This window comes from Heptranchias perlo, chromosome 44, assembly GCF_035084215.1.
Source record: "Heptranchias perlo isolate sHepPer1 chromosome 44, sHepPer1.hap1, whole genome shotgun sequence".
In the NCBI taxonomy this organism is placed as follows: domain Eukaryota; kingdom Metazoa; phylum Chordata; class Chondrichthyes; order Hexanchiformes; family Hexanchidae; genus Heptranchias; species Heptranchias perlo.
This window is the reverse complement of record NC_090368.1, coordinates 6,283,820-6,311,779: the sequence shown is the minus strand read 5'-3', so window position 1 is coordinate 6,311,779 and position 27,960 is coordinate 6,283,820. Positions and strand designations below refer to the sequence as shown.

The following is a 27,960-nucleotide window of genomic DNA, read 5'->3' as shown; positions in this document are numbered from 1 at the left end:
ATCACATTGCTGTCTGTGGGATCTTGCTGTGCGCAAATTGGCTGCCGCATTTCCTACATTACAACAGTGACTACACTTCAAAAAGTACTTCATTGGCTGTAAAGCGCTTTGGGGTCGTGAAAGGCGCGATAGAAATGCAAGTTCTTTCCTTCCCTGCTGAGCGGCTGCGACTTCAGACCGAGTCGAGTGGTGTTTTGTGAGGTGGCTGCCATTCCGTATTGTGCCTTGATGGAGCTGCGTCCCCTTCTGTTTGTCATCTTGTTTGAATTGGTACTTTCCATCTTTATCAGTAAGAACTTACACACACACAAAAAAAAAAAGATTTAATTGTCCCAGTGTTTATTTTTTCAAATGGAAAAATTAATGCATCCTTTGGTCCCCCGTTTCTCCATGTCCTCCTCCTGATGACTGTGTCGCTGCTCCTGGCCTACTCTGGTGAGCTTGCGGTCGAGGAGTTCAGTGGGGAGGCTCGGGTGGCAGGGGAGCCTCCATTGAGTTCAGCCAGCTGGAGGATAAAGAGAGGAAAAGGAACTGTAAAACTCTTGAGTCAAATGCTTTCCTACGATCAGGGAGCAGTGGTGTGGTGGGGGCTGACTGTCTGCCTGCAAGAGGGAGCTGGACCGGTTTTAAGCTGGGGCGGAGATCGCATCGTCGAGAAGGAAGTGTCTCGTCACGATGCTCCAGGCATCAGGAGTGCGGGGCAGGCTTGATGGACCTGCCTGTCATTTTCATATGTTTTTGCATGTTTCATGTGTTTGTATTTTTCGCGTGTCCGTGTGTTTTGTATGTTCCGCATGTGCGTTAATATGCATCACAAGAAGCCCGCCGCGGCGGCAGTGCCTGAGGGCAGCGAGCACATTTGTGACTCACCATCCTAACAATCCCACTGTTCTGCCAGGTTACTCGGCTCGTGAGGCAGAACGGTATCGCGCGAGCCCCAGCGCTCCCGCTGCATGGTTAGACTGAGAAAGGGTTGCGTACTAATGGAGGCAGTGCCTTCCCATGCTCCTTAGCAAGAGTGAAAGTGCCCTGGATCACTTGTCGGTTATAGAGTGGTTTCACGCGGTGCTGAGCAGTATGGATAATCTCAGCCTCCATTGGCACAAAAATAAAACGGACTCTTTCCTGATCAGGGTTTGGGAAGAGAGAACCCAATTACTGAGAGGGAGCTCTCTCATCCCATAACCCACAAGTGCTGATGACAAAAGATCGTCGACCTGTCTTGTTTCTCTCTCTCTCCACAGATGCTGCCTGACCCGCTGAGCGTTTCCAGCATTGTCTGCTTTTTATTAGCGTAGATGTCCTGTCAGTTTGGCTGCAGCTTCAGTCTTTTTCTACGCTTCTTCGCAATCGCGGTCCGTGGGATCTTTCACCTCCACCGGAGAGGGTGGGCCGGGTCCTCGGTTTAACGTCTCATCCGAAAGACGGCACCCTCCGACAGTGCGGCGCTCCCTCGGTGCTGGCGCCGGGGGAGTGTCGGGCCTGGATTACGGGGCTCGAGTCTCTGGAGTGTGGGGCTCGAACCCACGACCTTCTGACTCAGGAGGCGAGCATGTTACCCACGCGAGCCGCAGCAGCTGGAAAGGATGGAGAGCTCTCCATTGGCGTTTTAAATGCTAACCTGGCAAAATACTCTCTTCTGTCCCAGCCCCAAGAGTAAGGGGTGTTTCAGTCATCAGACTGCACAGGTCCCCTTTCCAGCAACTCTGCCACATGCATTGCAGCACTGCTGGTAACCAACAGATGGCAGCATTGTCTCCCTCGGCATTAACCAAACTTTCATCATTGCGCATTTAGCAAAATAACTTTAATACGTTTACCCTACACACTCTTCCCCCTCCCTGCAGCCTCACTGTGCTGAACTCAAGACTCATCGCACCGTCTCCTACTCTAACTCTCTCCCAACACTCTTCTCCTTAAGGGTTAAGTTACGAGGAGAGATCACACAAATTGGGCTTGGACTCTCTAGAGTTTCGAAGGTTAAGGGGTGATCTGATCGAAGTTTATAAGATATTAAGGGGAACGGATAGGGTGGATAGAGAGAAACTATTTCCGCTGGTTGGGGATTCTAGGAGTAGGGGGCACAGTCTAAAAATTAGAGCCAGACCTTTCAGGAGCGAGATTAGAAAACATTTCTACACACAAAGGGTGGTAGAAGTTTGGAACTCTCTTCCGCAAACGGCAATTGATACTAGCTCAATTGCTAAATTTAAATCTGAGATAGATAGCTTTTTGGCAACCAAAGGTATTCAGGGATATGAGCCAAAGGCAGGTATATGGAGTTAGATCACAGATCAGCCATGATCTTATCAAATGGCGGAGCGGGCACGAGGGGCTGAATGGCCTACTCCTGTTCCTATGTTCCTAACACCGTGGGGCTCCTCCCCTCCCTTTCCCCCGACAGCTTCGAAAACCCAAAGTTGGCGTCACCTCATCGCTACTTTCTGATTTTGTTCCTGTTCTCTCCTACTCTTTCCAAAATTCGGCAGTGGTGTCCTGGCTGTTTGCCCTCTGAGATTTCTCACTCAACAAAAAATCATGAACCTAGGCAAGACTGTTGGTGAGGTAACTGCAGGTCCATTGACGCACTGGGATGAGATCTCCTTGTTTTGGTGGAGATTAATTAAAATAAAACTGGGTTAAACAATAATAACTTGCATTTATATAGCGCCTTTAATGTAGTAAAACATCCCCAAGGTGCTTCACAGGAGCGTAAATCAGACAAAAGTTTGACACCGAGCCACATAAGGAGATATTAGGACAGGTGACCAAAAGCTCGGTCAAAGAGGGAGGTTTTAAGGAGCGTCTTAAAGGAGGAGAGAGAGGCGGAGAGGTTAAGGGAGGGAATTCCAGAGCTTAGGGCCCAGGCGGCTGAAGGCACGGCCGCCAATGGTGGAGCGATGGGAATCGGGGGATGCGCAAGAGGCCAGAATCGGAGGAGCGCAGAGATCTCGGAGGGTTGTAGGGGCTGGAGGAGGTTACAGAGAGGGAGGGGGGGGGGGGCGAGGGCCATGGAGGGAGTTGAACACGAGGATGCAAATTTTAAACAGCAGACAGCAGAGCGTCGCCTGAAGGCATTGTGTTCCTCCGCTATTGTCGCAATACTCCTTACACAGCTAGGTCCTCCCCTTCGTAAAGTCACAATATGCCCTTTCAGTCTCAAATGGTTTGTCCATCAGCCAGACAGTTCTTCCATAGGGCTATTCGACCACAGGAGCTTCACAGTGCTGTTACGTGACGGCTGAGAATTGCTTGCTTCGATGGAGGAGAGGAGGTGGGTGTGGGTACTGAGCCATAGGGACCAGACGCTGCCAGCATCAACCCCCTGGTAGTGAGTTAACTGACCCCAGCTAGGGTGGAGGTGAGGGTACAGATAACTGGCTTCAGCATCGCTTATGCCCCGGGGGGGGGGGGGGGAGGGGAAAAGAACCAACTCCTGATCACTAACCCTGCTGAAATCATAGAATCGTACAGCACAGGAGGCCATTCGGCCCATCGTGCCTGTGCCAGCTCTTTGAAAGAGCTGTCCAATTAGTCCCACTTCCCCCCTGCTCTTTCCCCCATAGCCCCTGCAAATTTTTCCTTTTCAAGTATTTATCCAATTCCCTTTTGAAAGTTACTATTGAATCTGCTTCCGCTGCCTGCATTCCAGATCAGAACAACTCGCTGCGTAAAAAAAATTCTCATCTCACCCCCTCTGGCTCTTTTGCCGATTATCTTAAATCTGTGTCCTCTGGTTCCCGACCCTCCTGCCACTGGAAACAGTTTCTCCTTATTTACTCTATCAAAACCCCCTCATGATTTTGAACCCCTCGATTAAATCTCCCCTTAACCTTCTCTGCTCTAAGGAGAACAATCCCAGCTTCTCCAGTCTCTCCACGTAACTGAAGTCCCCCATCCCTGGTCCCATTCTGGTAAATCTCCCCTGCACCCTCTCCGAGGCCTCTGGAAAGCATGTGTGCGCGCGAGTGTGGGCGTGTTTGCACACGCGTGTGTATCACGCTTGGCTCTGATGCCCCAGCGACTGAAGGTCCACCCGACGCCTTCCAGGCTCACAGAAGCAAAGTCCTCGACTGGGAGAGAGGACGGGCAGCGGCCGATGGACCCGTGCCCCCGGCGAGAGCCAGCGCCCGTACGGGGGGGGGGGGAGAGGAGGGCAGAAGCGGAGATCAGTAACTGATTAATTCACACTACCTCACCTGCTGCGTCCGCTGCATTCTTCAGCCACGGAGGTGGGGGGGGGGGGGTGGGAGAGGGAGAGGGAGAGGGAGGACGACAGCAGAAATGTTTAAAGAAGCTGCTGCAACAACATCGACACAGCAAACGCCGCCTGCGACACTCAGGCTCGAGCGGGACGCGTCAGTCTATGATTTCCTTAATGCACCAGCAGCAGAGCAGAATGTAGAGACACTCCCTGATGGACTGCAGCAAGGTGTGGGCACTGTTATGCCCCAGGAGGTGACTGCCAGCTACTCCGAAAGCCATGATGCCCGTGCGATGAGTGAGTGGGCATCGGTGATGGGCTACGATGTCCATGTGACTCTGGGAATAAAACCCGCCTCCTTTCCTTAACATTGGCCAGTCCCTGAACGACTGACACTGCCTCTAGATTTCTGTGTCCACTGAACTGCTTTAATCTCCTAGAGTTCGACTTAACCACTTAGTGGCCTGTCTCTATTCCCAGCTGCGACTCGTTCTTTTTTAAAAAAGCGTCCCCTCTCTCCGCTCCTGACTCTCGCCGGGCAACGACAGCCCTGCAGCACCGGGGCCAGGTGATCGATCTTCATCGGCCAGCCTATTCCACCGTGTGGGGGCGATCCCGATCCTGCCCTCACCCCCACATTAGAGGACAGACAGGAGCAGCAAACCTGGCTGTAGCGTCTCCACAAACCATCCCCCCTGGCTGAGAACAGCCAACTCAGCGCAGACCCACACCCACTGACGCTCGAGAGAAACTCAGCCTTTTCAGGATTTTTCCCGCTCACCAGTCGGCTTCGAGGAATCTCTGCTCCCGTCTGAATTTGCCCCTCGTCTGTCGTTTGTTAATCGAGTTTAAGGCACCGTTGGCCATGTCTCAGTGGGTCGCACTCTCTCTCTCCCCCCTTGCCTGAGTCAAGAAGGTCGTGGGTTCGAGCCCCCACTCCAAAGACTTGAGCCCCATAATCCAGGCCGACACTCCCAGTGCCAGCGCTGAGGGAGTGCCGCACTGTCGGAGGTGCCGTCTTTCGGATGAGACGTTAAACCGAGGGCCCCGTCTGCCCCCTCTCAGGTGGACGTAAAAGATCCCACGGCCACTATTTGGAAAACAGCAGGTGGAGGTCTGGGGAATATTGACCCCTCAGTCAACATCACTAAAAAAACAGATGATCTGGTTGTTATCACATTGGCTGTTTGTGGGATCTTGCTGTGCGAAAATTGGCAGCCATGTTTCCTACATTACGACAGACTGTGGCACATCCTGAGATTGTGATAAGGGGATGTATAAATGCAACTGTATAATGTGTATGAATTAAATGCCCAGTCTCATGTGAGCAGTGACTGAAATCTCGGGGCTAATTTTAACCGTCGAAGTTTATGGAAAGTAAAATCGGGCAGCCAATCCGATCCCGTCATTTTCCTCTCGGGCGGGTCAGTTTGAAATGACCCGCCCGGTCCTCCTGAGGCGGTGGAGGGAGTCAATTAAAACGTTCAGGACTGAGATCGGCAGATTTTTTGTTAAGGTGAGGGTCTCGAGGGAGCCAAGCCCCCGATCTGATCGAACGGCGGAGCAGGCGCGAGGGGCTGAATGGCCTCCTCCTGTTCCTACGAGTCCACAGTTGGCACCCAGGTGCAGGAAGCCTGGCTGATCTCCCCCCCCCTCCTTTCCCCAGCACCCGACAAATTGTAAAAAACCCCCCCCCCCCTCCTGATGAGATGAAATAACAGTCTAGACCAGGGGTTGGACCGAGGGTCTACCCAGGGCTGTTAACACACTCTAATGCCTCCCCCTTTAAAGTGCGGAGTATCCCCCTCACTCCCATTAGCTGACGTCGTTGTTTTGCGGTTCAGTGCCAGTCTGGTATTTTTGCCGACCAGAGCACTCTCGGATAGGGAACTTTCGAGCGAGACTCCGGGACGCACTGGGGGGGCGGGGGGAAGCTGTGGGTTGAATTCTTTTCACAATGAGCCTTTTGCAGAGCGGCTCAGCGGAGACAAAGGAGGAAGTCACACGCTGCACAGCACACGCATTAAATCACGTTCCATTCAGCCGCGTCCAGCGACGGGGAAATAATGGGGAGCTTTTTAAACCAGACGCTGTCGATAAGCCGTCTGGGGAGCTGTCGACCACCCTTTGTGGCTGTGACTTTGAATCTAAATTCAGACCAGTTTCTCCCACCCCCACCAGTTCTCTGCCGTCTTATCCTGATTGCAGTGACACCGCCCGCCATAACTCCCCACTCCACCCCGCCCCCACCACCTGCCGTTTTCCATGCCGGGGGTCATCGGGCTATTCGACTGGGCGGGGCGTCGCGGACAAGCCTGCCGTTCTCACAGGCCCGCTTTCCACCGGGTGGCGATCGGCAGGGTAGGGGGACACCGCTCGATCGATCGATCGAGGTCAGAGGTGAGAGATGACCTGACGGACGACAAGCCTCCGAGTGGGTTGGATGGCGTTGCTGGGTTACACATTGCACACAAGGGTCGTCTGTCCTGCTTGGCTCGACGCCGCACTGGGCTGTGCCTTTACCCAAGCAGAGGAGCTCACTGCCAGGCTCAGGTTGTGATGTAGGAAATGCGGCAGCCAATTTGCGCACAGCAAGATCCCACAAACAGCACTGTGATAATGACCAGATAATCGTGTTTTTTTTTTAGTGATGTTGGCCCCAGGACACCGGGGAGAACTCCCCCCCCCCCCGCTCTTCTGCCAATAGCGGCCGTGGGATCTTTTACACCCACCCGAGAGGGGCAGACGTGGCCACGGTTTAACGTCCCCTCCGAAAAGCGGCACCTCTGAGGGTGCAACACTCCCTCAGTACTGGCACTGGGAGCGTCGGGCCTGGATCTTGTGCTTAAGTGGGATTCGAACCCACGACCTTCTGACTCAGAAGCGACACTGCTACCCTCTGAGCCACGGCTGACCTCGACAACACCAACGCCGACCGAACCTGGGATCAGACATAAAGAACAACACAAGAACCCTCGGACAATCCACTCATTCTCGGCTCGGGGCAAGAAACAAAACACCAGGAATATTAACGGTATTTATACACGCAGTATAGAGATAGTTAAAAAATTACAGCAAATTCATACTGCATGCAGCATTTACTGTTAAATATTATATTAATATACTCATTGTCGTATAGACGTCCAGATCATTTCTTCCACACACACACACGTATGACACATAACAATAAACATAAGGACCAAACTACCAACGGCAAAGGAGGCCGTAACTATAAGGTTAGATACAGAGTAAAGCTCCCCTTACACTGTCCCATCAAACACTCCCAGGGCAGGTACAGGGTTAGATACAGAGTAAAGCTCCCTCTACACTGTCCCATCAAACACTCCCAGGGCAGGTACAGGGTTAGATACAGAGTAAAGCTCCCTCTACACTGTCCCGTCAAACACTCCCAGGGCAGGTACAGGGTTAGATACAGAGTAAAGCTCCCTCTACACTGTCCCATCAAACACTCCCAGGGCAGGTACAGGGTTAGATACAGAGTAAAGCTCCCTCTACACTGTCCCGTCAAACACTCCCAGGGCAGGTACAGGGTTAGATACAGAGTAAAGCTCCCTCTACACTTACTGTCCACACAATTTGCCTCAACGCCAAGATGAAACCAAAGCCCCTACTGAACCAAAGTGACAATTCTCTGAATCCAGCACCGGCCGCCTGGAGGTGTCTCTGAGCACGACTGCCAATTTACTGCCAGTTTAGGGGCACGTTTGCGCCATTAACCCAATACCCACTCACTAGAAACTGGATGGAGACTTTACCAAACTTGTTTCACGGGGAGACTTACATTTACACAGGGGAGAGTCTCCTACTCTCAGAATGGTCCAGAGGGTAGAGGCCAGTGACGACTGATTGCACCGTGCAGTTCCCCATCTCAAATAATTCACAGCATCATCGCAGGATACAGCACCGAAGGAGGCCATTCAGCCCATTGAGCCTGTGCCAGCTCTTTGGTCGAGCTACCCAATTAGTCCCACTCCCCTGCTCCATCCCCGTAGCCCTGCAAACTTTTTCACCCACATATCATGATACTTATTTCTTCTGAACAGTGAGCGATTCATGTTTCGACTGAAAAATATCTGTTTCGTAACAGTGACAGGCCAACACAGCTTCAGACAGGCAATACACTTTATCATACACAGACAGGAACACACAGAAAGTGGATTCATCGAAAACAGTTTGAAAGGCACCTAAAAGGTCTCTCTTCTCTTTCCCAATTTTCATCTCACCGCGCTCCCCACAGACGTGACAGCTTCACAGGTGCAGGTTGCCCGCATGCGCGTCGGCAGGCTGTTCAACTGTGGAGGGCATCGCAGCCGCGTCTAACCCTGTCTTCACCCCAATCCCCGCAGGAGTCACCCAGGGGTGCAAAGGGGCCATTCGTGGTGGCTCTGTCTGGCTGCCCTCAGCTCAGTCTGCACAGGCCTGGCGGGAATCGAACCTGGGAATATCTCCCCGCTCTGCGCGCGGCGCTGGCTGGCGCAGTAGCCCACCGAGCCATCGGAGGGAGCGCTACTCGCTTTACACTTGCAGACACATCCAACGCTCAGGGACTTCCCACCGAACCTGAGCGAGATGTCTCCATCGGACGGAAGTAAAGCACTCGAGACGCAGCAGCTTCCTTTTGAAGCGGGCTGACCACGCCCCCCCCCTCCCACAACTCCGGCTCCCGAGCCCAATCCGGGTCTGTGCCCCCTTTCGGCAAGCGTTAATACAACCGGCCTCGGTGGGCGAGGGTGAAGTTGGGGGTGGCGTTATCCTGCTCGCTGTCCCTTAGTCATCGCTGAAAAGAAAATACAGCGTCGCCACGCGGTGAGGGCAGGACTGCGATGCCCTCCGTGGTCGAATGTCCGACCGGCGCCCGGCCGCCGGCGGGAGGGTCACCTGGCATCCCGTAGCCCAGCGCGCTTTTCAGAGAGGGAAGCGAAGGTCACACCTCCGTGGAGAAAAGTTGTTAAAGATAGAGAGAGGAGAGGGGGAGAGGAGGAGGAGAGAGAGAGAGAGAGAGAGAGAGAATCTTGGGTTTTAACCCAACTCTGGCAGCCCAGTGCTTTACAGTCCAGTGGTAGTTGCCTTCAGTTCCCACCCAGTGACCAGTACGTGCATCTGTTGCATAAACTAGGGCTGTATTTCCATCGAGTTTAGAAGATTGAGGGGTGATCTGATCAAGATGCTTAAAATTTTAAAAGGATTTGATCGGGGGAGATAGAGAGATGCTATTCCCTCTGGTGGGGGGAGTCCAGAACAAGGGGGGGGGGGGCAGAACCTTAAAATTAGAGCCAGGCCGTTCGGGGGGTGATGTCACTTCTTCACACAAAAGGGGGAGTGGAAATCTGGAACTCTCTCCCCCCCCCAAAAAGGCAGTGGATGCGGGGGGTTCGATTGGCACTTTCAAGAGATCGATAGATGGGTGAGGGGTACGGAGCAAAGGCGGGGTAAATGGGGTTGGGGTTCAGATCAGCCGCGATCTGACTGAATGGCGGGAGCAGGCTCGACGGGGCCTGCTCCTGTGTTCCTACATTTACTATCGGGCGGGTATTATCAGAGTGCAAAAAAAAACCGTTGGGGGGGGGGGGTCGGGGCTGGTCTTTTTCCAAACCTCCCTCCCCCCCCCCTCATCGACGTCGGTCCCCGCTTTACGGCACGGCAGGCTGGGAGAGAGCGTTTAGTCCGACCGCACGGGGCGGGAACCCAAGAACTGTGTTAATTACTTCCTGGAGCTCCGCTCATCCTCCTCCTTCTCCAGCAGATAAGCAGGCTTATAGCGCTCCATTCCCAGCTGGTTGAGGTAACACAGGTTGGGATTTTTGGAGGTGTTATCCATGCTCCCCAGGGACGTGTATCTGGTGGGTGGGGAGAAAAGAGAAAAAAAAAAAGCAAATCACAGATTAGTTTTTTTTTAAAAAAAAAGCACGAGATCCAATTCTGCACCCCGACTTCCACGGGGGGTCGTAGAAAGGTCACACAGGAGGCCACTCGGTCCATCGAGTCGGCGCCTTTCTCTCCCGAAGGTGCTGACTCCCGCCGCGGGTGCGAGCTCCGCGCACGCGCGCGCGCGCGCGCGGACAGCTACCTCGCCGAAGTTGCCGCGCACGAACCCGGACGTCGAGATATTCGGCCGAGGGAGGCATCGCGGCGGAGCCCGGCCCTTTCCGCAGACTTTCCAGCGGCAAGTCACCGGGCAGCGATCGGGGGCGGTGGAGTAGTGGTTATGCCGCCGGGCCAGTAATCCAGAGGCCTGGGACTAATATCCCAGAGAACGAGAATTCAAACCCCACCAGGGCAGGTTGAGACTTTGAATTCACTTTTTTAAAAAAAAAATCTGGAAATAAAAAACTGGTATTAGTAAAAGTGACCATGAAGCTGTCGGATTGTTAAAAACCCGTCCAGGCCCTAAGCTCTGGAATTCTCTCCTTACACCTCTCTCTCCTCCTTTAAGACGCTCCTTAAAACCTCTCTCACCTGTCCTAATATCTCCTCGTGTGGCTCGCTGTCAAGTTTTGTCTGATAATCGCTCCTGTGAAGCCCCTTGGGACGTTTTACGACGTGAAAGGCGCTATATAAACGCAGGTTACTGATGTACTGACAGCGGGAGCGTCGGCCTAGATTACGGGGCTCAAGTCTCTGGAGTGGGGCTCGAACCCACGACCTTCCGACTCAGAGGAGAGAGAGCGTTTCGTTGTGCAGAAGCACCTCAGGGTGGTACGGTTTTTGAAGCTGGGGGGGGGCCAAGGTGGGAGGCCTCAGGGAGACAGTTCCACGGGAAGGGTCAGAAACCATGTTGATGATAGTTTTGATACAGTACAAACAAAATGGGGAATTTACCCACCTGAACAGATGGCCCACGTCCGGGGGTGGGGGCATGGAGTCAAGGAAAGGGGAGGAATTGGGGTTATCTTAGTACAGGACGACAAGTGTCACCTACCCTTTGTCGTAGAGAATACAATACGGGACGTACAGGGTGCGCAGAAACTCCCAGATATCATGGTAACTCCAATCCTACAATAAATACAGCAAAACACTCGTTAAAAGGAAATCAGGAAGGCGATTTCTCCTGCTGACATCGCCCCAGCAGTAACTACCCCCCCGCCACCTCCGCCATTGGCTCAGCTGGCAAAACAAATCACCCAATCGTGTTTGAGTGCTGGCGGGCCTATTCCGCCACGGAGGGCATCATTTTCCGACAGGAGTTGCCCCAGACTGCGACTGTCAGCTGACTGTGCGTCTTTCACCCAGGGGGGCAGCCGCAGCACATCTGCCGCCTCCCTCCCACCCCCGCTGGCTGAGGCAACACGGGTGCGACGGTCACCCTGGACCAGCCCACGCAGAGGTTGTGAGTTCAAATCCCACCAGGGCAAGTTGCGAAAGTGAATTTTGTAAAATCGGGTGATTTGTGGGCTGGCACCAGGTATGGAAAACTGCCGGGCAAAACACAACTGGTTCACTGATGGCTCTCGGGGGAGGGAACCGACCAGCCCCTCACCCAGTCTGGGCCGACACGTGACTCCAGCCCCAACACTACACGATCGACTCTTACAGCAACTCAGCCGCGTAAATTGATAAATAGGGAATCAGGTAAATGCTTGAAGGGGAAAAGTTTGCAGGGCTATGGGGGGAAAAGAGCAGGGGGGGAGTGGGACTAATTGGAGAGCTCTTTCAACAGAGCCGGCACAGGCACGATGGGCCGAATGGCCGCCTCCTGTGTTGTACGATTCTATAAAACAAGGGCAACTAGGGATGGGCCAATAAATATGGTCTTTCCAGTGCTCGGCCCACATCCTGAAAGGAACAGAGCAGGGACTGAACCTGGGACCTTTCTGTTCTGTGCAGCCCACTGAGCCACACTGACACCTTTAACCAGTGACTTCCACTGCCGTGTGCGGGGGAGAGCGGAGGGAGGGGGGTCAGCACCACCTGATACAGACCAGCAGCGGATTGACCCTCATGTACTCTGGCCAGCCAGGGTCGGTCAAACACATGGGGTTCAGCATCCGGGAGTAGGGGTCAGTCCGCCTGGTGCCCATCAGAATGGCCTTGATGTGAGGGTGCTGGGTCTTCAGGTCAGTCAATGCCTCCTTGATGTTGCCACACACAGTGTATAGCTGGAGATGGTACCTGGTGAGGAAGGTCAGACAGTGTTAGTGCCTCTCCAGTGGGGTGACCCGCAGATTGACAACGCGAAGGAAAAAGGGGAACGAATTCAATGCCGGAACTCCGCAACAAAAACAGGAAACGACACCTCGATTTTAAAATTCTCATCCCTCCATGGTCTCGCTGCCCCCCCTCCCTATCTCTGTAACCTCCTACAACCCTCCGAGATCTCTGCGCTCCTCCAATTCTGGCCTCTCGCACATCCCCTGATTTCCATCGCTCCACCATTGGCGGCCGTGCCTTCAGCCGCCTGGGCCCTAAGCTCTGGAATTCCCTCCCTAAACCTCTCCGCCTCTCTCTCCTCCTTTAAGACGCTCCTTAAAACCTACCTCTTTGACCAAGCTTTTGGTCACCTGTCCTAATATCTCCTTATGTGGCTCGGTGTCAGATTTTGTCTGATTTACGCTCCTGTGAAGCACCTTGGGACGTTTTACTGTGTTAAAGGGGATATATAAATGCAAGTTTTTGTTGTTGAAACACAGAGAATCTGAAAGAGGGAACAATTCTGATGAAAGCTTCCAGCTAAACCTGTTTTTCTAATTCAGATCCTAAGACTTTAGAAGCCGTTGCTCGGTGTTCCAGAGTTACATGATAGAGGGTGACAAATGATATAGAATAAGAGATATCCGGGAGTGAGTTACAGGCTGGAATCTAATCGAGGGGTTTGGGGTGGTTTATATATAGAATAAGAGATACCCGGGAGTGAGTTACAGGCTGGAATCTAATCGAGGGGTTCGGGGGGGTTTATATATAGAATAACAGATACCCGGGAGTGAGTTACAGGCTGGAATCTAATCGAGGGGTTCGGGGGGGTTTATATATAGAATAAGAGATACCCGGGAGTGAGTTACAGGCTGGAATCTAATCGAGGGGTTCGGGGGGGTTTATATATAGAATAAGAGATACCCGGGAGTGAGTTACAGGCTGGAATCTAATCGAGGGGTTCGGGGGGGTTTATATATAGAATAAGAGATACCTGGGAGTGAGTTACAGGCTGGAATCTAATCGAGGGGTTCGGGGGGGTTTATATATAGAATAAGAGATACCCGGGAGTGAGTTACAGGCTGGAATCTAATCGAGGGGTTCGGGGGGGTTTATATATAGAATAAGAGATACCCGGGAGTGAGTTACAGGCTGGAATCTATTCGAGGGGTTCGGGGGGGTTTATATATAGAATAACAGATACCCGGGAGTGAGTTACAGGCTGGAATCTAATCGAGGGGTTCGGGGGGTTTATATATAGAATAAGAGATACCCGGGAGTGAGTTACAGGCTGGAATCTAATCGAGGGGTTCGGGGGGTTTATATATAGAATAAGAGATACCCGGGAGTGAGTTACAGGCTGGAATCTAATCGAGGGGTTCGGGGGGGTTTATATATAGAATAACAGATACCCGGGAGTGAGTTACAGGCTGGAATCTAATCGAGGGGTTCGGGGGGTTTATATATAGAATAACAGATACCCGGGAGGGAGTTACAGACTGGAATCTCATCCAGGGGTTCGGGGGGTTTATATATAGAATAACAGATACCCGGGAGGGAGTTACAGACTGGAATCTCATCCAGGGGTTCGGGGGGTTTATATATAGAATAACAGATACCCGGGAGTGAGTTACAGACTGGAATCTAATCGAGGGGTTCGGGGGGTTTATATATAGAATAACAGATACCCGGGAGTGAGTTACAGACTGGAATCTAATCGAGGGGTTCGGGGGGTTTATATATAGAATAACAGATACCCGGGAGTGAGTTACAGACTGGAATCTCATCCAGGGGTTCGGGGGGTTTATATATAGAATAACAGATACCCGGGAGTGAGTTACAGACTGGAATCTAATCGAGGGGTTCGGGGGGTTTATATATAGAATAACAGATACCCGGGAGTGAGTTACAGGCTGGAATCTAATTCCAATAAATCATGTTTGGTTTTAATAGGAGCTGTCTGCCTTACCTCTTACAGGTGTCCTGAATGAACTGCTCCATTTCAGGGAAGGGCGAAACAATTCGGACATACAGAGCCTGCAGGTGATTCCTACGTTCTGGGTATATCCTGCACAGAACATAAGACCGTTGAATAAATCATTTCCAGTGATCCCTCCCTTCCTTAAGGCGTCGTCCTCGGTCGGGAACAGTTTCTGTGGGATCAACCGCTTTGCTCAGTGAGGCACCTCACCCCAAGTAGCCATTCTTCATGTGTGAGCCCAGACAGCAGGTGAGGGCAGGCTATTCAACTATCGGGGGCATCACTGATGAACCCACATCTGCCCTCACCTGCTGTCCGGACATTCATATTTTCGACCCGGGGTCAAGGGGTCGATCGGCAGGCCCGACGGAGATTATTATACTCAGCTGAGCAGGCACGGACTTCTCACTGTGCCTGCTCTGCACGGCTAAAAACTGCTGTAAGAGTCCCATGTGAAATGAGTTTAGCAGTTTCAAGAGGACATTAGCCTTTAATCCACCACTGCTTCGTCAACCGTGCTGTATCTGCCCTGGGAGTGTTTGATGGGACAGTGTAGAGGGAGCTTTACTCTGTATCTAACCCTGTACCTGCCCTGGGAGTGTTTGATGGGTCAGTGTAGAGGGAGCTTTACTCTGTATCTAACCAGTGCTGTACCTGCCCTGGGAGTGTTTGATGGGACAGTGTAGAGGGAGCTTTACTCTGTATCTAACCCTGTACCTGCCCTGGGAGTGTTTGATGGGACAGTGTAGAGGGAGCTTTACTCTGTATCTAACCCTGTACCTGCCCTGGGAGTGTTTGATGGGACAGTGTAGAGGGAGCTTTACTCTGTATCTAACCCTGTACCTGCCCTGGGAGTGTTTGATGGGGACAGTGAAGAGGGAGCTTTACTCTGTATCTAACCCTGTACCTGCCCCGGGAGTGTTTGATGGGACAGTGTAGAGGGAGCTTTACTCTGTATCTAACCCTGTACCTGCCCTGGGAGTGTTTGATGGGACAGTGTAGAGGGAGCTTTACTCTGTATCTAACCCTGTACCTGCCCTGGGAGTGTTTGATGGGGACAGTGTAGAGGGAGCTTTACTCTGTATCTAACCCTGTACCTGCCCTGGGAGTGTTTGACGGGTCAGTGTAGAGGGAGCTTTACTCTGTATCTAACCCTGTACCTGCCCTGGGAGTGTTTGATGGGACAGTGTAGAGGGAGCTTTACTCTGTATCTAACCCTGTACCTGCCCTGGGAGTGTTTGATGGGGACAGTGTAGAGGGAGCTTTACTCTGTATCTAACCCTGTACCTGCCCCGGGAGTGTTTGATGGGACAGTGTAGAGGGAGCTTTACTCTGTATCTAACCCTGTACCTGCCCTGGGAGTGTTTGATGGGACAGTGTAGAGGGAGCTTTACTCTGTATCTAACCCGTGCTGTACCTGCCCTGGGAGTGTTTGACGGGTCAGTGTAGAGGGAGCTTTACTCTGTATCTAACCAGCCTCCGATGTGTCTAGCGGAGATGCTTCGGGTCGAGTTGTCCCAACAGCCTGTGCCACCCTCGCCCACACATCACGCACCTGCTCACAGCTCCATGGAAGAGGTGGACCAGGGCTGTGCAGTCCTTGCCCCCATTGAATCCCACACAGATCTCGGACAAGCTGTATTTGGCCAAAGCTTCCTCCACTGTCCTCAGCGCTGCTGCCACCTTCTGGCCAAGCCGCGATTCTGCAGGGAACACAAATCTGTCGCTGCTGCATTCATTTTGAACAGAAAAATTACCGAGTTAACACGATCGCAGCTGGGGTGGTGCTAGAGGCATCGTAGTTCGGTGCTTATGGACCAGGGAGGCGGGAGTGGGCGTGGGGGGAGAAGGGAGAATATCCTGCTTCTGATCACTATCCAGCAATTCCTGCTGCAAATTGCATGTTCGGAAGTCAGACGAGGACAACGTTGGGCTCAGCTGTGATGCCCGTGCAGTCGAATAGCCAACCAGCACTCACTGAGGAAGAGTGGCCGCTTGACTGGTGCCCATAAGAGATGGACCCCAGCAACAGTCAACTCTTTTTTAAAGTGTCGGCTATGGCCCGGTGGGACAGGCAGACAGACGGTCAGGAGTTCGAGCCCCACTCCAGGACATTCAGTCCAGGACAGTGAGAGCGCTGCACTGAAGGGTTTTTCCCCCAGTGACACTTTGCCAACGTTCTTCCCTCAACCAACAACCAGAGAGAAACAAATTAACCGCTCATTCAGAAAGAACTTGCATTTCTATAGCGCCTTTCTTGACCTCAGGACGTCCCAAAGAGCTTTACAGCCAATGAAGCACTTTTGAAGTGTAGTCACTGTTGTTATGTAGGAAACGCAGCAGCCAATTTGCGCACAGCAAGATCCCACAAACAGCAATGCGATAATGACCCAGATCATCTGTTTTTTTTAGTGATGTTGGTTGAGGGATAAATATCGGCCCCAGGACACCGGGGAGAACTCCCCCCTGCTCTTCTTCCAATAGTGGCCCGTGGGATCTTTTGCATCCACCTGAGAGGGGCAGACGGGGCCCTCGGTTTAACGTCTCATCCGAAAGACGGCACCTCCGACAGTGCGGCACTCCCTCAGTACTGGCACTGGGAGTGTCGGACTGGATTATGAGGCTCAAGTCTCTGGAGCGGGGGCTCGAACCCACGACCTTCTGACTCAGAGGCGAGAGAGAGAGAGAGAGAGACCCACTGAGACAGGGCTGACGCCTGCCACAGGTGGGATTCCAGTTCAGAACGGAACAATGAGAGTGCTAAGCTGGAATGATCCTCGGAGGGACTTAATTACAAATATGATAACGAGGAGGGGGAAGCTTAGTGAACTGCCCAAAACGGTGGGTGCGGTTAACATGTTATAAGCGTGTTAAACGCGGAGGGTGAAAGTGGTGGGGACCCTACCTGATTGAGCCAGCTTATACACGTCGTGCGCCGAGATGGCAACGGGATCCTTCTCGAAAGGGACGACCGCGCCGGCGGGCAGCTGCTCGGCCAGGAAGCGCTGCGCCTCCTCCAGCCAGCCCTCGCAGTCCGAGTCGAGGGTCAGCTTGACCCGGTAGTAGTTGCTGGTCCAGTCCGGGTAGGAGCCCAGGCTCACCCTGCGGCCGAACAGCCGGTGGGCCTCGTCCAGGGCCGGGGTGATCTCCGTCTCCTCGGCGTTGACGAAGACTTCCCTGGTCGAATAGTGGAGCCGGTCGTTGCGGAAGAGGTGCTCCAGGCCGTTCAGGGCCCTCTCCAGCAGCGAGGGGATGCCCGGGAACACGTAGACGTTCCCCACGCTGATCAGGGGGTACTTGAAGCAGTCGCCCGTCAGCTTGTCCAGCCCGTAGTTGAGCCGGGAGGACTGCGGGACGCGGGCGAGCTTCATCTCCGGACAGTCGGCGTCGGTCTTCCCGAAGAACTTGGTCACCAGCTTCACCATCTCGGGGTGGCAGAAGGTGCGCTCCCCAAAGGCCCGGGCCACTCCCTCGAAGGTGACGTCGTCGTGGGTGGGCCCAATCCCCCCCGAGGTCAGCACGTACTGGTAGCGAATGGAGAAAGCCGCCACTTCCTCCGCAATGGAGCCCGGGTCGTCCGGGATCACCGACACCTTCTCCACCTTCACCCCCAGCGAGCGCAGCTTCCTGCACATGAAGTGGGAGTTGGTGTCCTGAGTGTGGCCCTTGGAGGAGAAATTTTTAGAAAGAAAAGATTGTATTTAAAGTCAGCATCATCTTCGCGACAGAAGGGAATCCTCGGCCGTTAAACCCGGGGTGAAAGCACAACCTCGCATTTATATGGCGCCTCTCAACGTCCCACAGCCAATGAAGTACTTTTGATGCATAGTCACTTCAGTAGGCAAGCCCGGCAGCCATTTTGCGCACAGCATGATTCCACAGACAGCACGGAGATAAACGGCCGGCACATCAGAACGTCCCTGCTCTTTTACCTGACGGGGAAGGGCGTCCCGAAAGACAGCACCTCCGACAGTGCAGCGCTCCCTCAGTACTGCACCGGGGAGCGTCGGCCAGGATTACGGGGGCTCAAGTCTCTGGAGCGGGGCTCGAACCCACGACCTTCTGATTACAACTCACCGAGCCAAGAGGCAGCTCCATTCGTACCACCTACAGAGAACGATGCTCCGGGGAGCCAGGTGAGAGATCATATTAATTGATGGGTGTGCGCTGTTTGCAACTGTTTAAATCACGTTCTGCTCTAGGGTCAGACCGCAGTGGGGGGGGGGGGGAAAGAGGCGCCTTTTACCTTCAGGATCTCGTCGCCAATGACGATGATGCCCGCTGTGACGGCGAGATTCGCCCGCTCCTCACAGGCATTGGTATTCACACCGTCCATGGTGAGCAGTTGGCACTGCAGTCTCCTCACACGTAAGACGCTCCCCAAGATCCTGGGACATCGATGCATCGAGTGCGGTGTGAGTTCGCGGGACAGCGTGAATTTGTCGGGATAAATTCAGCCGTTTGCAAACATCCCTCTGAAGTGTCGGCAGCTGGCGGGCTTCGGGGTAAAAAAAAAAGAAACAAGGGGTAACAATTGCTTTAGTTGTTTTTTTTATTCTGCAGGGAGGTCGGAAAAAATGACCAGCACTTTTCAGGCTGTAAATCGGCACTTTGAAACGATACCCTCACACAGTCAGAACGAACTTGCGTTTCAATACCACCTCATCACGACGCAAAACACTGCACGGTCAACCAATTACCATTTGAACTGCAGTCACTGCAGCCCATTTGTACACAGTAACAGCAAATGAGCTGAATGACCATTCATCTGTTTTTTTATTGATATTGATTGAGGGATAAAGATTGGCCTGGACACCAGGGAGATCTCCCCTGCTCTTCTTCCAATATTAGCCCTGGGATCTTTTACGTCCACCTGGACAGGCGGACTCAGTTTAACGTCTCGTCCGAAAGACGGCACCTCCGACAGTGCGGCACTCCCTCGGTACTGTCCGCCCGGATTATGGGCTCAAGTCTCTGGAGTGGGGCTCGAACCCACGGCCTTCTGACTCGAGAGACGAGGGTGCTACCAACCGAGCAAAGCAGGGTTAGCACTTACTGTTCCCCCTCCCCCTGCCGTTTACTCCCCGGCTGAAGACCTTTCCCGCACCGGCCGCTCTCCTCGGGGCTCAGCCCAGCCACTGAGCGTCTGCGGGATATTCGACACGGGCGGGCGTCACTGACGAGCCTAATCTCAGCCACTTCCACACCTGTGCGGGGTAACAGAGAGGGTTGGGGGGGGGGGTAGTTGGTCACTGGAGAGGTTTCTGGAGCAGGGACCCTGGCCCGGGTCGGGGGGGCGGTGGTGCTGAGGCCAAATGTAGCATCCCAGCAGAGATGAGCCAACCCAACACAGGCTGGGGATTGAACCTGGGCCATTTATGGCTCAGTACTTTATGGATCAGTTATAACTAAATAACTCACCTTAAGTTATAACTTAATAACTCACCTTAAGTGATATCAACTTAATCCAGAGCAATAATGCAACAAAACTTCCAGCAAATGCTAAATAATTGGGGATTTCAAATTAAAAAGGGGGATTATTAATAGTTTATTTTAAGCTTTGTGGAAAGGGCAAGTGTTTAAAAGGCGTCGGGTGGAGTTTGATGATAAACTTGCTGTTTTAATGGTTTAAATTGACTGAGGCCCAAAATCCACTTACCTCCTGCACTGAACCCTCACTCTAACCTGCTGCCCCGTCCCCTAAGTCCCGCCTCTCCCCGGCGCCCATTGGCTGACCGTCCAGTCAATCTGCTCCCGCCCCTCTAGCGATTGGTTCTCCGCGCCTAACGTCATCGCGGCAAGTTAGGTTACGTCGTTCATTCAACTTTTCTGGGCGTCGCGCTGAAGCTCGTCCGTGTGGAACGCCGGCGGCTGGACTTTTAGTTCCGGAGTTGTGGTTTCCTTCTCCATGTCTGAACTCATTGAATTTATTTCATATCTTGAATGTAAAATTTGCATTTGTCAGAAACGACGATGTTTTCTGACAGTTTATACCTACACCAAATATTTCAACGGGGCACTTATTTTCCTATGCTTTTTATTTTGTTTGGCAAAGATTCATGGCTCATTTTTCTCAATGTAAAATTAGGTGCCAGTGTTGCAGTTTGACACAATGCACAGCAGTGACTTTTCAAAGCTTGGTGTGCCAGGGACCCTGCTAGATATTGATAGTCAGGAATCATCTGTAAATATGCACGGGCTCCTGGAACTCCTGCCCCTCCTAGAAACCAATATCAACAACTCCAGAGACCTGCTGCAAATATTCAAACACTCCAGGGATATTTGACATGGGTGGGCGTCACTGACGAGCCTATCCTCAGCGACTTCCACACCTGTGCGGGGTAACAGAGAGGGGGTAGTTGGTTCCTGGAGAGGGTTCTGGAGCAGGGAACCTGGCCCGGGTCGGGGGGTGCTGAGGCCAAATGTAGCATCCCAGCAAACACTCACTTCTATGGATCCCCATATAAAGATATATATATATATATATCCACACAGTCCCAGGAACCCCCCCCCCCCTACACATATTGACACTTCTGGGAACTTTTGGCAGGAAGAATAAGGAGAGGCAAGATAAACTAAATGGTACAATTCTATAGGGGGTGCAGGAACAGAGAGATCTGGGGGTATATGTGCACAAATCTTTGAAGTAGCAGGACAAGTTGAGAAAGCGGTTTAAAAAGCATACGGGATCCTGGGTTTTATAAATAGCAGATTGACTGGACGGCCAGCCAATGGGCGCCGGGGAGAGGCAGGACTTAGGGGACGGGGCAGCAGGTTAGAGTGAGGGGCAGTGCAGGAGGTAAGTGGTTTTTGGGCCTCAGTCAAAAGCAGGGATGTTATGATGAACCTTTATAAAACACTGGTTCGGCCACAACTGGAGTATTGTGTCCAGTTCTGGGCACCGCACTTTAGGAAGATGTGAAGGCCTTAGAGAGAGTGCAGAAGAGATTTACTAGAATGATTCCAGGGATGAGGGACTTCAGTTATGTGGAGAGACTGGAGAAGCTGGGGTTGTTCTCCTTAGAGCAGAGAAGGTTAAGGGGAGATTTAATAGAGGTGTTCAAAATCATGAAGGGTTTAGATAAAGTAAATAAAGAGAAACTGTTCTCATTGGCGGAAGGGTCGAGAACCAGAGGACACAGATTTAAGATAATTGGCACAAGAACCAAAGGCGACATGAGGAAAATCTTTTTTTACACAGCAGTTATGATCTGGAATGCGCAGCCTTGAAAGGGCGGTGGAAGCAGATTCAATCATGGCTTTCAAAAAGGAATTGGATAAATACTTGAAGGGAAAAAATTTGCAGGGCTACAGGGAAAGAGCAGGGGAATGGGACTAACTGGATTGCTCTTACACAGAGCTGGCACGGGCTCGATGGGCGAATGGCCTCCTTCTAACGATATTATGATTCTAACTGACTCCAACTATTCAGGCTGCAGGTAATCCTCAGCCAAGGGTTAAAGAGAGCCTGAGAATCAGCTCATTGAACTTCAGCCCTAAACTATTAAACCTTAACCTGATTCTTTTTGATCATTTCCAGAGGTTCTGGGGACTCCCTGAACTTACTAACGCTTCTGGGGTCACGTCCTAACTTCCAAAAGGAAGCGACATCTACCCACTCAACACATTTTCCTCCTTAGGAGTAGGCCATTCGGCCCCTCGAGCCTGCTCAGCCATTCAGTAAGAGCATGGCTGATCTTCGACCTCAACTCCACTCTCCCGCCCAATCCCCATATCGATCTCAGTATATGTGGGTAAAGGCCAAGATAATGCAGTCACAAAAATAACTGAAGGACTCCAGAACTAATTATTCTTACAATGCCTGTAGTTGCTTGCAGCGATATCTCTTGGTTATTGGACTAATTTAGTAGGATACAGATGCACCAAGACACCACAACAGAATCAACCAAGGAAGGTTACTGTTGAGGACTGGGAGGGGAAAGAGAGATATTTACTTTGACCCCGAATCTAGACTGAAATGTAGCGATGGTTTGCATATCTATTGGCTGTAACTTGTCTGTATAAAATGGGTTTGGGTTAATCTCAGTCCAGTTCCTAGTGGGTATGGGCCACAGCACAGCACAAAAGTCCATCTAATTCAGCACTAGGTGTCAGCCTTGACTCAGTGGGTAGCACTCGCGCCTCTGAGTCATAAGGCGCAAGGTTCAAATCCCACCGCAGAGACCAGAGCACAAAATCTAGGCCGACACTCCCAATGCCAGTGCCGAGGGAGTGCTGCACTGTCGGAGGTGCCGTCTTTGAGATGAGATGATAAACCAAAGCCCCGTCTGCCCCTCTCAGGTGGATGTAAAGGATCCCACGGCCACTATTTTGAAGAGCAGGGGGGGGTTCTGCCCGGTGTCCTGGGGCCAATATTTATCCCACAACCAACATCACTAAAACAGATTATCTGGTCATCATCACACTGCAGTTCGTGGGACCTTGCTGTGCACAAATAGGCTGCCGCGTTTCCTTACATTACGAGTGACTATACTCCAAAAAGTACTTCATTGGCTGAAAAGCGCTTTGGGACATCCTGAGGTCGTGAAAGGCATTATATAAACACAAGTCCTTTTTTTTCTTTAATTGGCAATGAAACACAATATAGGTGTGGCAACAGAAAATTTATGGGATGCTCCTGGAATCAGGACTAATGCACATTTCTGCGGCAGAGTAAGAGTGACAGCAATTTCTTGACATTGAAACTGTACCACAGCGGTTACGAATCCAAGCCGGGTAGACGGGAGTTAAGATACAGATCAGCCATGATCTTGTTGAATGGTGGAGCAGGCTTGAGGGGCCGGATGGCCTTCGCCTGCTCTTCTTTCTTATGTTCTGATTTGATCACTGTCCCACTCTGCTGTCCACTTTAACTGAGACCTATCTAAATACAGACACCACATTAACGACCTCAGGAGCCTGGTCCTCCAGTGCAACACTTTGTTGCTACTTGGAAAGAAAAAATGTGAACATTTAAATTTTAAAAAACGCAGGCTACTGCAATGGCTCATTGGGCAAATCTCAGGGATCAGAAAGATCCCAACTTCAGTTCTGTACTGATTCAGCTCTCAGCCAGGATGGTAGGAGCCTCACAACTGATCTTGGTGGTCCTGCACTGTAATAGGGAGGGAATAAAGTCAGTCATCTGTTTCTGATGGTTATATAACCTGCTGACACTCATCATTTGGTTGTGTTTGGCTGACACACACACACACACACAAACAAACCCTCTCTCTCCAGGTTCACACACACACACACTCAACCTCTCTCCAGGTTCTCACACACACACACACACTCAACCTCTCTCTCCAGGTTCTCACACACACACACACACACTCAACCTCTCTCTCCAGGTTCACACACACACTCAACCTCTCTCTCCAGGTTCTCACACACACACACTCAACCTCTCTCTCCAGGTTCACACACACACAACCTCTCTCTCCAGGTTCACACACACACAACCTCTCTCTCCAGGTTCTCTCACACACACACACACTCAACCTCTCTCTCCAGGTTCTCACACACACACACACAACCTCTCTCTCCAGGTTCTCACACACACACACACAACCTCTCTCTCCAGGTTCACACACACACAACCTCTCTCTCCAGGTTCTCTCACACACACACACACACTCAACCTCTCTCTCCAGGTTCACACACACACACACACACACACACAACCTCTCTCTCCAGGTTCTCTCACACACACACACACACAACCTCTCTCTCCAGGTTCTCTCACACACACACACACACACAACCTCTCTCTCCAGGTTCTCACACACACACACACAACCTCTCTCTCCAGGTTCTCTCACACACACACACACACACAACCTCTCTCTCCAGGTTCTCTCACACACACACACACAACCTCTCTCTCCAGGTTCTCTCACACACACACACACACACAACCTCTCTCTCCAGGTTCTCACACACACACACACTCAACCTCTCTCTCCAGGTTCTCACACACACACACACACACTCAACCTCCCTCTCCAGGTTCTCACACACACACACACACACTCAACCTCTCTCTCCAGGTTCTCACACACACACACACACACACACACACACACACTCAACCTCTCTCTCCAGGTTCTCACACACACACACACTCAACCTCTCTCTCCAGGTTCTCACACACACACACACACACACACACTCAACCTCCCTCTCCAGGTTCTCACACACACACACACACACACTCAACCTCTCTCTCCAGGTTCTCACACACACACACACACACACACTCAACCTCTCTCTCCAGGTTCTCACACACACACACACACACACACTCAACCTCTCTCTCCAGGTTCTCACACACACACACACACACACACACACACTCAACCTCTCTCTCCAGGTTCTCACACACACACACACTCAACCTCTCTCTCCAGGTTCACACACACACACACACACACACACTCAACCTCTCTCTCCAGGTTCTCACACACACACACACACACACACACACACACAACCTCTCTCTCCAGGTTCTCACACACACACACACCCTACCTCTCTCTCCAGGTTCACACACACACACACACCACCTCTCTCTCCAGGTTCACACACACACACCCTCTCTCTCCAGGTTCACACACACACACCCTCTCTCTCCAGGTTCACACACACACACCCTCTCTCTCCAGGTTCACACACACACACACACACCCTCTCTCTCCAGGTTCACACACACACACACACACCACCTCTCTCTCCAGGTTCACACACACACACACACCCTCTCTCCCCAGGTTCACACACACACACCCTCTCTCTCCAGGTTCACACACACACACCCTCTCTCTCCAGGTTCACACACACACACACCCCCTCTCTCTCTCCAGGTTCTCACACACACACACACTCTCTCTCTCTCTCTCTCTCTCTCTCTCCAGGTTCTCACACACACACACACCCTCTCTCTCTCCAGGTTCACACACACAACCTCTCTCTCCAGGCTCACACACACACTACAAAACTGATGATTATTAAAAATTTATTAAAAAACACAAATACAAGACAGATCACAAATTTGTAACAGAAGGTTTAAATGACAGATTAACTGATGTTCAGGAATGAGCTTCGGATACAGGAGTTTTGGGGCACTATGTACAACACAGCTACCCTTGTTCGAAAGTAGCCTCGAGTCAAAAGGGTCAACGTTACTCCACGGGTTGACTACACAAATGAGAAGGGTGTGTGTGTGTGTGTGTGTGTGTGTGAGTGAGAGAGATATCGCAGCAAAATCTGTACCTTCAGTTAGAACCTACAAATTGGAGCTGTTTCAATTCATTTAAGAGTGAACAGGCTGTGTGTAGTATAGCAATTTACCCAAGAGAAGGATAGATTGTTTGATAATGAACAGCAGCATAGCATTAAATATAACAACAGGTACATTTTACAGCAGTGATCTTCACAAAAAAAAAGCAAGTGTGAAGGTTTCAAGAGCCAATCCTGTGGGTAAATCTATTTGGACTTAGAACGCGGAGGTGAAGTGAAATTGTTGGCCATTTTAGACAAGCCCGGAAGATCTGCAGCACTTTGATGCAACAAGAAGTTACAATATCACTCGGGTAATTTCTTAATCTGCCGTTCCTAAGCCAGCAATGCCTCACTAGGTTATGTTATGATCCTGCTCCCCACACGTACTGGCCTAGGATTGCAGCTGCGGTGCCCCCACTGTCCCTGTTTAGGATGGATTTCCAGCAGGCAGGCCTCTCCCCTCCACCACGGAGATGCCTCACTGGCCACAGCTGTATTTCCAGCCCTGGGGTCAATTGCATACTGGAGGTGGACGCCGGGGTCTTCACCATGGCGGAGAGGCACCGTGTCAAGCCCTTGGAGACAGAGGCCAGGGAACCGTACAGCTCATAAAGCAATTGCTTAAAAGATTCCCCATCTCAGTAATGGGACGTGTACACACTGCACTTTGAGAACCCTTCCATAAGGGAGCAGCGCGCCAGTCCCCGACAGTGGATGCCAGGCCCTAACAAGCAGCCCCCCGCCTCCTAACACTGCAGGAAACAGGGCGGCCCCCTCATTTGCATTGTCAACATGTGTCCACCCTCATACGGACAAGGTGCTGTAATCTCCAGACCGGGCAGGGAGACGGGGAAAGCGGCAGAGCGCACGGCCGAGTTGCTTTCTGCCCCTGCCCCTCCCAGACCCGCTGAAGCATAGCTGAGGCCGGGGGGAGGGGGAAAGAGAGAAAAGAGGAGGCAGAAAGCCCGGGTCGATTCAGGAATACCGACAGCTCCAGCCACACGTCCAGAAGACAGTGGGGTGGGACAGCAGAAACTATATCCAAAGCAACCCTTGCCAGAAGACGCTGCCGCTGACATTTGGTGGCACGGGTCGTGTTTTATCAATCACTGCAGTAGTTATATTACTGAACGCGCTATATTCCTATCAAGTGTCGGCAAGCTTCTGGCTGCTGGAGTTTAAAGTTTGCCTCAACTTTGTACAAAGAGAAAAATAATAAGTCAAATCGTTTAGCAGCAGCAACAGAGAGTTTTCTATATAATCAGGAGAAATCTGTTCAGATCAGGGAAGGTGTTTGGCTTCCTGGAATTAATGGTTCACTGGATTCAGTCCAGTCAGCAGCGTGGTCACTGGGCTAATTTGGCACCAATACAAAAGTTGAGTCATTTCAGACCTGACACTTTCGTATGAAGCATGTCGCGACCAAACGGTCTTGCATTCATAACAGGTGCAAGAGAAAGCCAGTCGTTTCCTGCTGTAAGCGAGCTATCCCGGCCTCTCCCTGAGGAACAGAGGCAAGCAGCTCCCAATCTACAGAAACGTCTAACGTCTATTGGCCTGTAACTGACCTTCGGACCTATTCCGGCCCCTTCTCCACGGGGGGTCTACCCCAGCCTTAAAAGGGCGAGGCGGGTTAGCAGCTTAATGTAACGACCGTGCTCCAGACTGTGTTTCACCTCAGGACGTCAACTATTTATAGAGAGGGGAGGAACTCACACTGAAGCTATACACTTCTTATGCCGAACACTTAATCCACCTCCACACATCTCTCCCACCCAGTGACAAACCTAGAACCAATATTAGACACTCATGTCGTACAAAGCAAAATGCTCTCTCCAGACACTACCCAAGTTTGGAAAGACAGTATCTACAATTATACTGCTGGGGGCAGAGGTTTCATAGTTTAAGCAGACACCGAATTAAAATCTCACACATCCGTTATCAAAATCCTAGTGACAACAGCAACTGCATTACTGGACCTGGATTGGCACAGGCACCAGAGACACTGGCCCCAGAACTTCCAGTTCCTCAGGGACTCTCGATAAATCCGACAGTATTTGTGGGCGCTACGCTTCCCTTACAGTAAACTCGCCGCCCGGACATGATTAGAAGCCCCGGTTTCACTGGTACTCGAGAAATGCCTCAACCATGTCCTCAGGATATGCAATTCCTGCGTTTCTATAACACGACAAAAGCTTTTTAATTCATTCTTGGGGATGTGGGCGTCGCTGGCAAGGCCGGCATTTGTTGCCCATCCCCGGTTGTCCTGAGCTGGTGATGGTGGTGAGTCTCCTTCTTGAACCGTTGGTATCTCATGTTCCAGCTCACTAGATCTACCCACTGT

At 51.7% G+C, this 27,960-nt stretch overlaps 1 protein-coding gene across 2 annotated transcripts; it reads right to left on the bottom strand.

Annotated features, from left to right (window-relative positions):
- Positions 1-317: 317 nt before the first annotated feature.
- flad1 (flavin adenine dinucleotide synthetase 1) lies at positions 318-20,027 on the bottom strand. Of its 2 annotated transcripts, none has more exons than XM_067976056.1 (9): positions 19,993-20,027; positions 18,580-18,831; positions 17,239-17,998; positions 15,889-16,036; positions 14,322-14,420; positions 12,145-12,334; positions 11,145-11,218; positions 9,931-10,062; positions 318-505 (listed from the first exon to the last, which is right to left on the bottom strand). In XM_067976056.1, exons 2-9 carry the CDS (start codon positions 18,736-18,738, stop codon positions 457-459), a joined length of 1,611 nt encoding a protein of 536 aa, XP_067832157.1. In that variant the 5' UTR covers positions 18,739-18,831; positions 19,993-20,027; the 3' UTR covers positions 318-456. The 2 variants fall into 2 exon arrangements, with proteins under 2 accessions (XP_067832157.1, XP_067832158.1); XM_067976057.1 differs by lacking the exon at positions 19,993-20,027 and adding an exon at positions 19,780-19,967.
- Between the last annotated feature and the right edge of the window lie 7,933 nt (positions 20,028-27,960).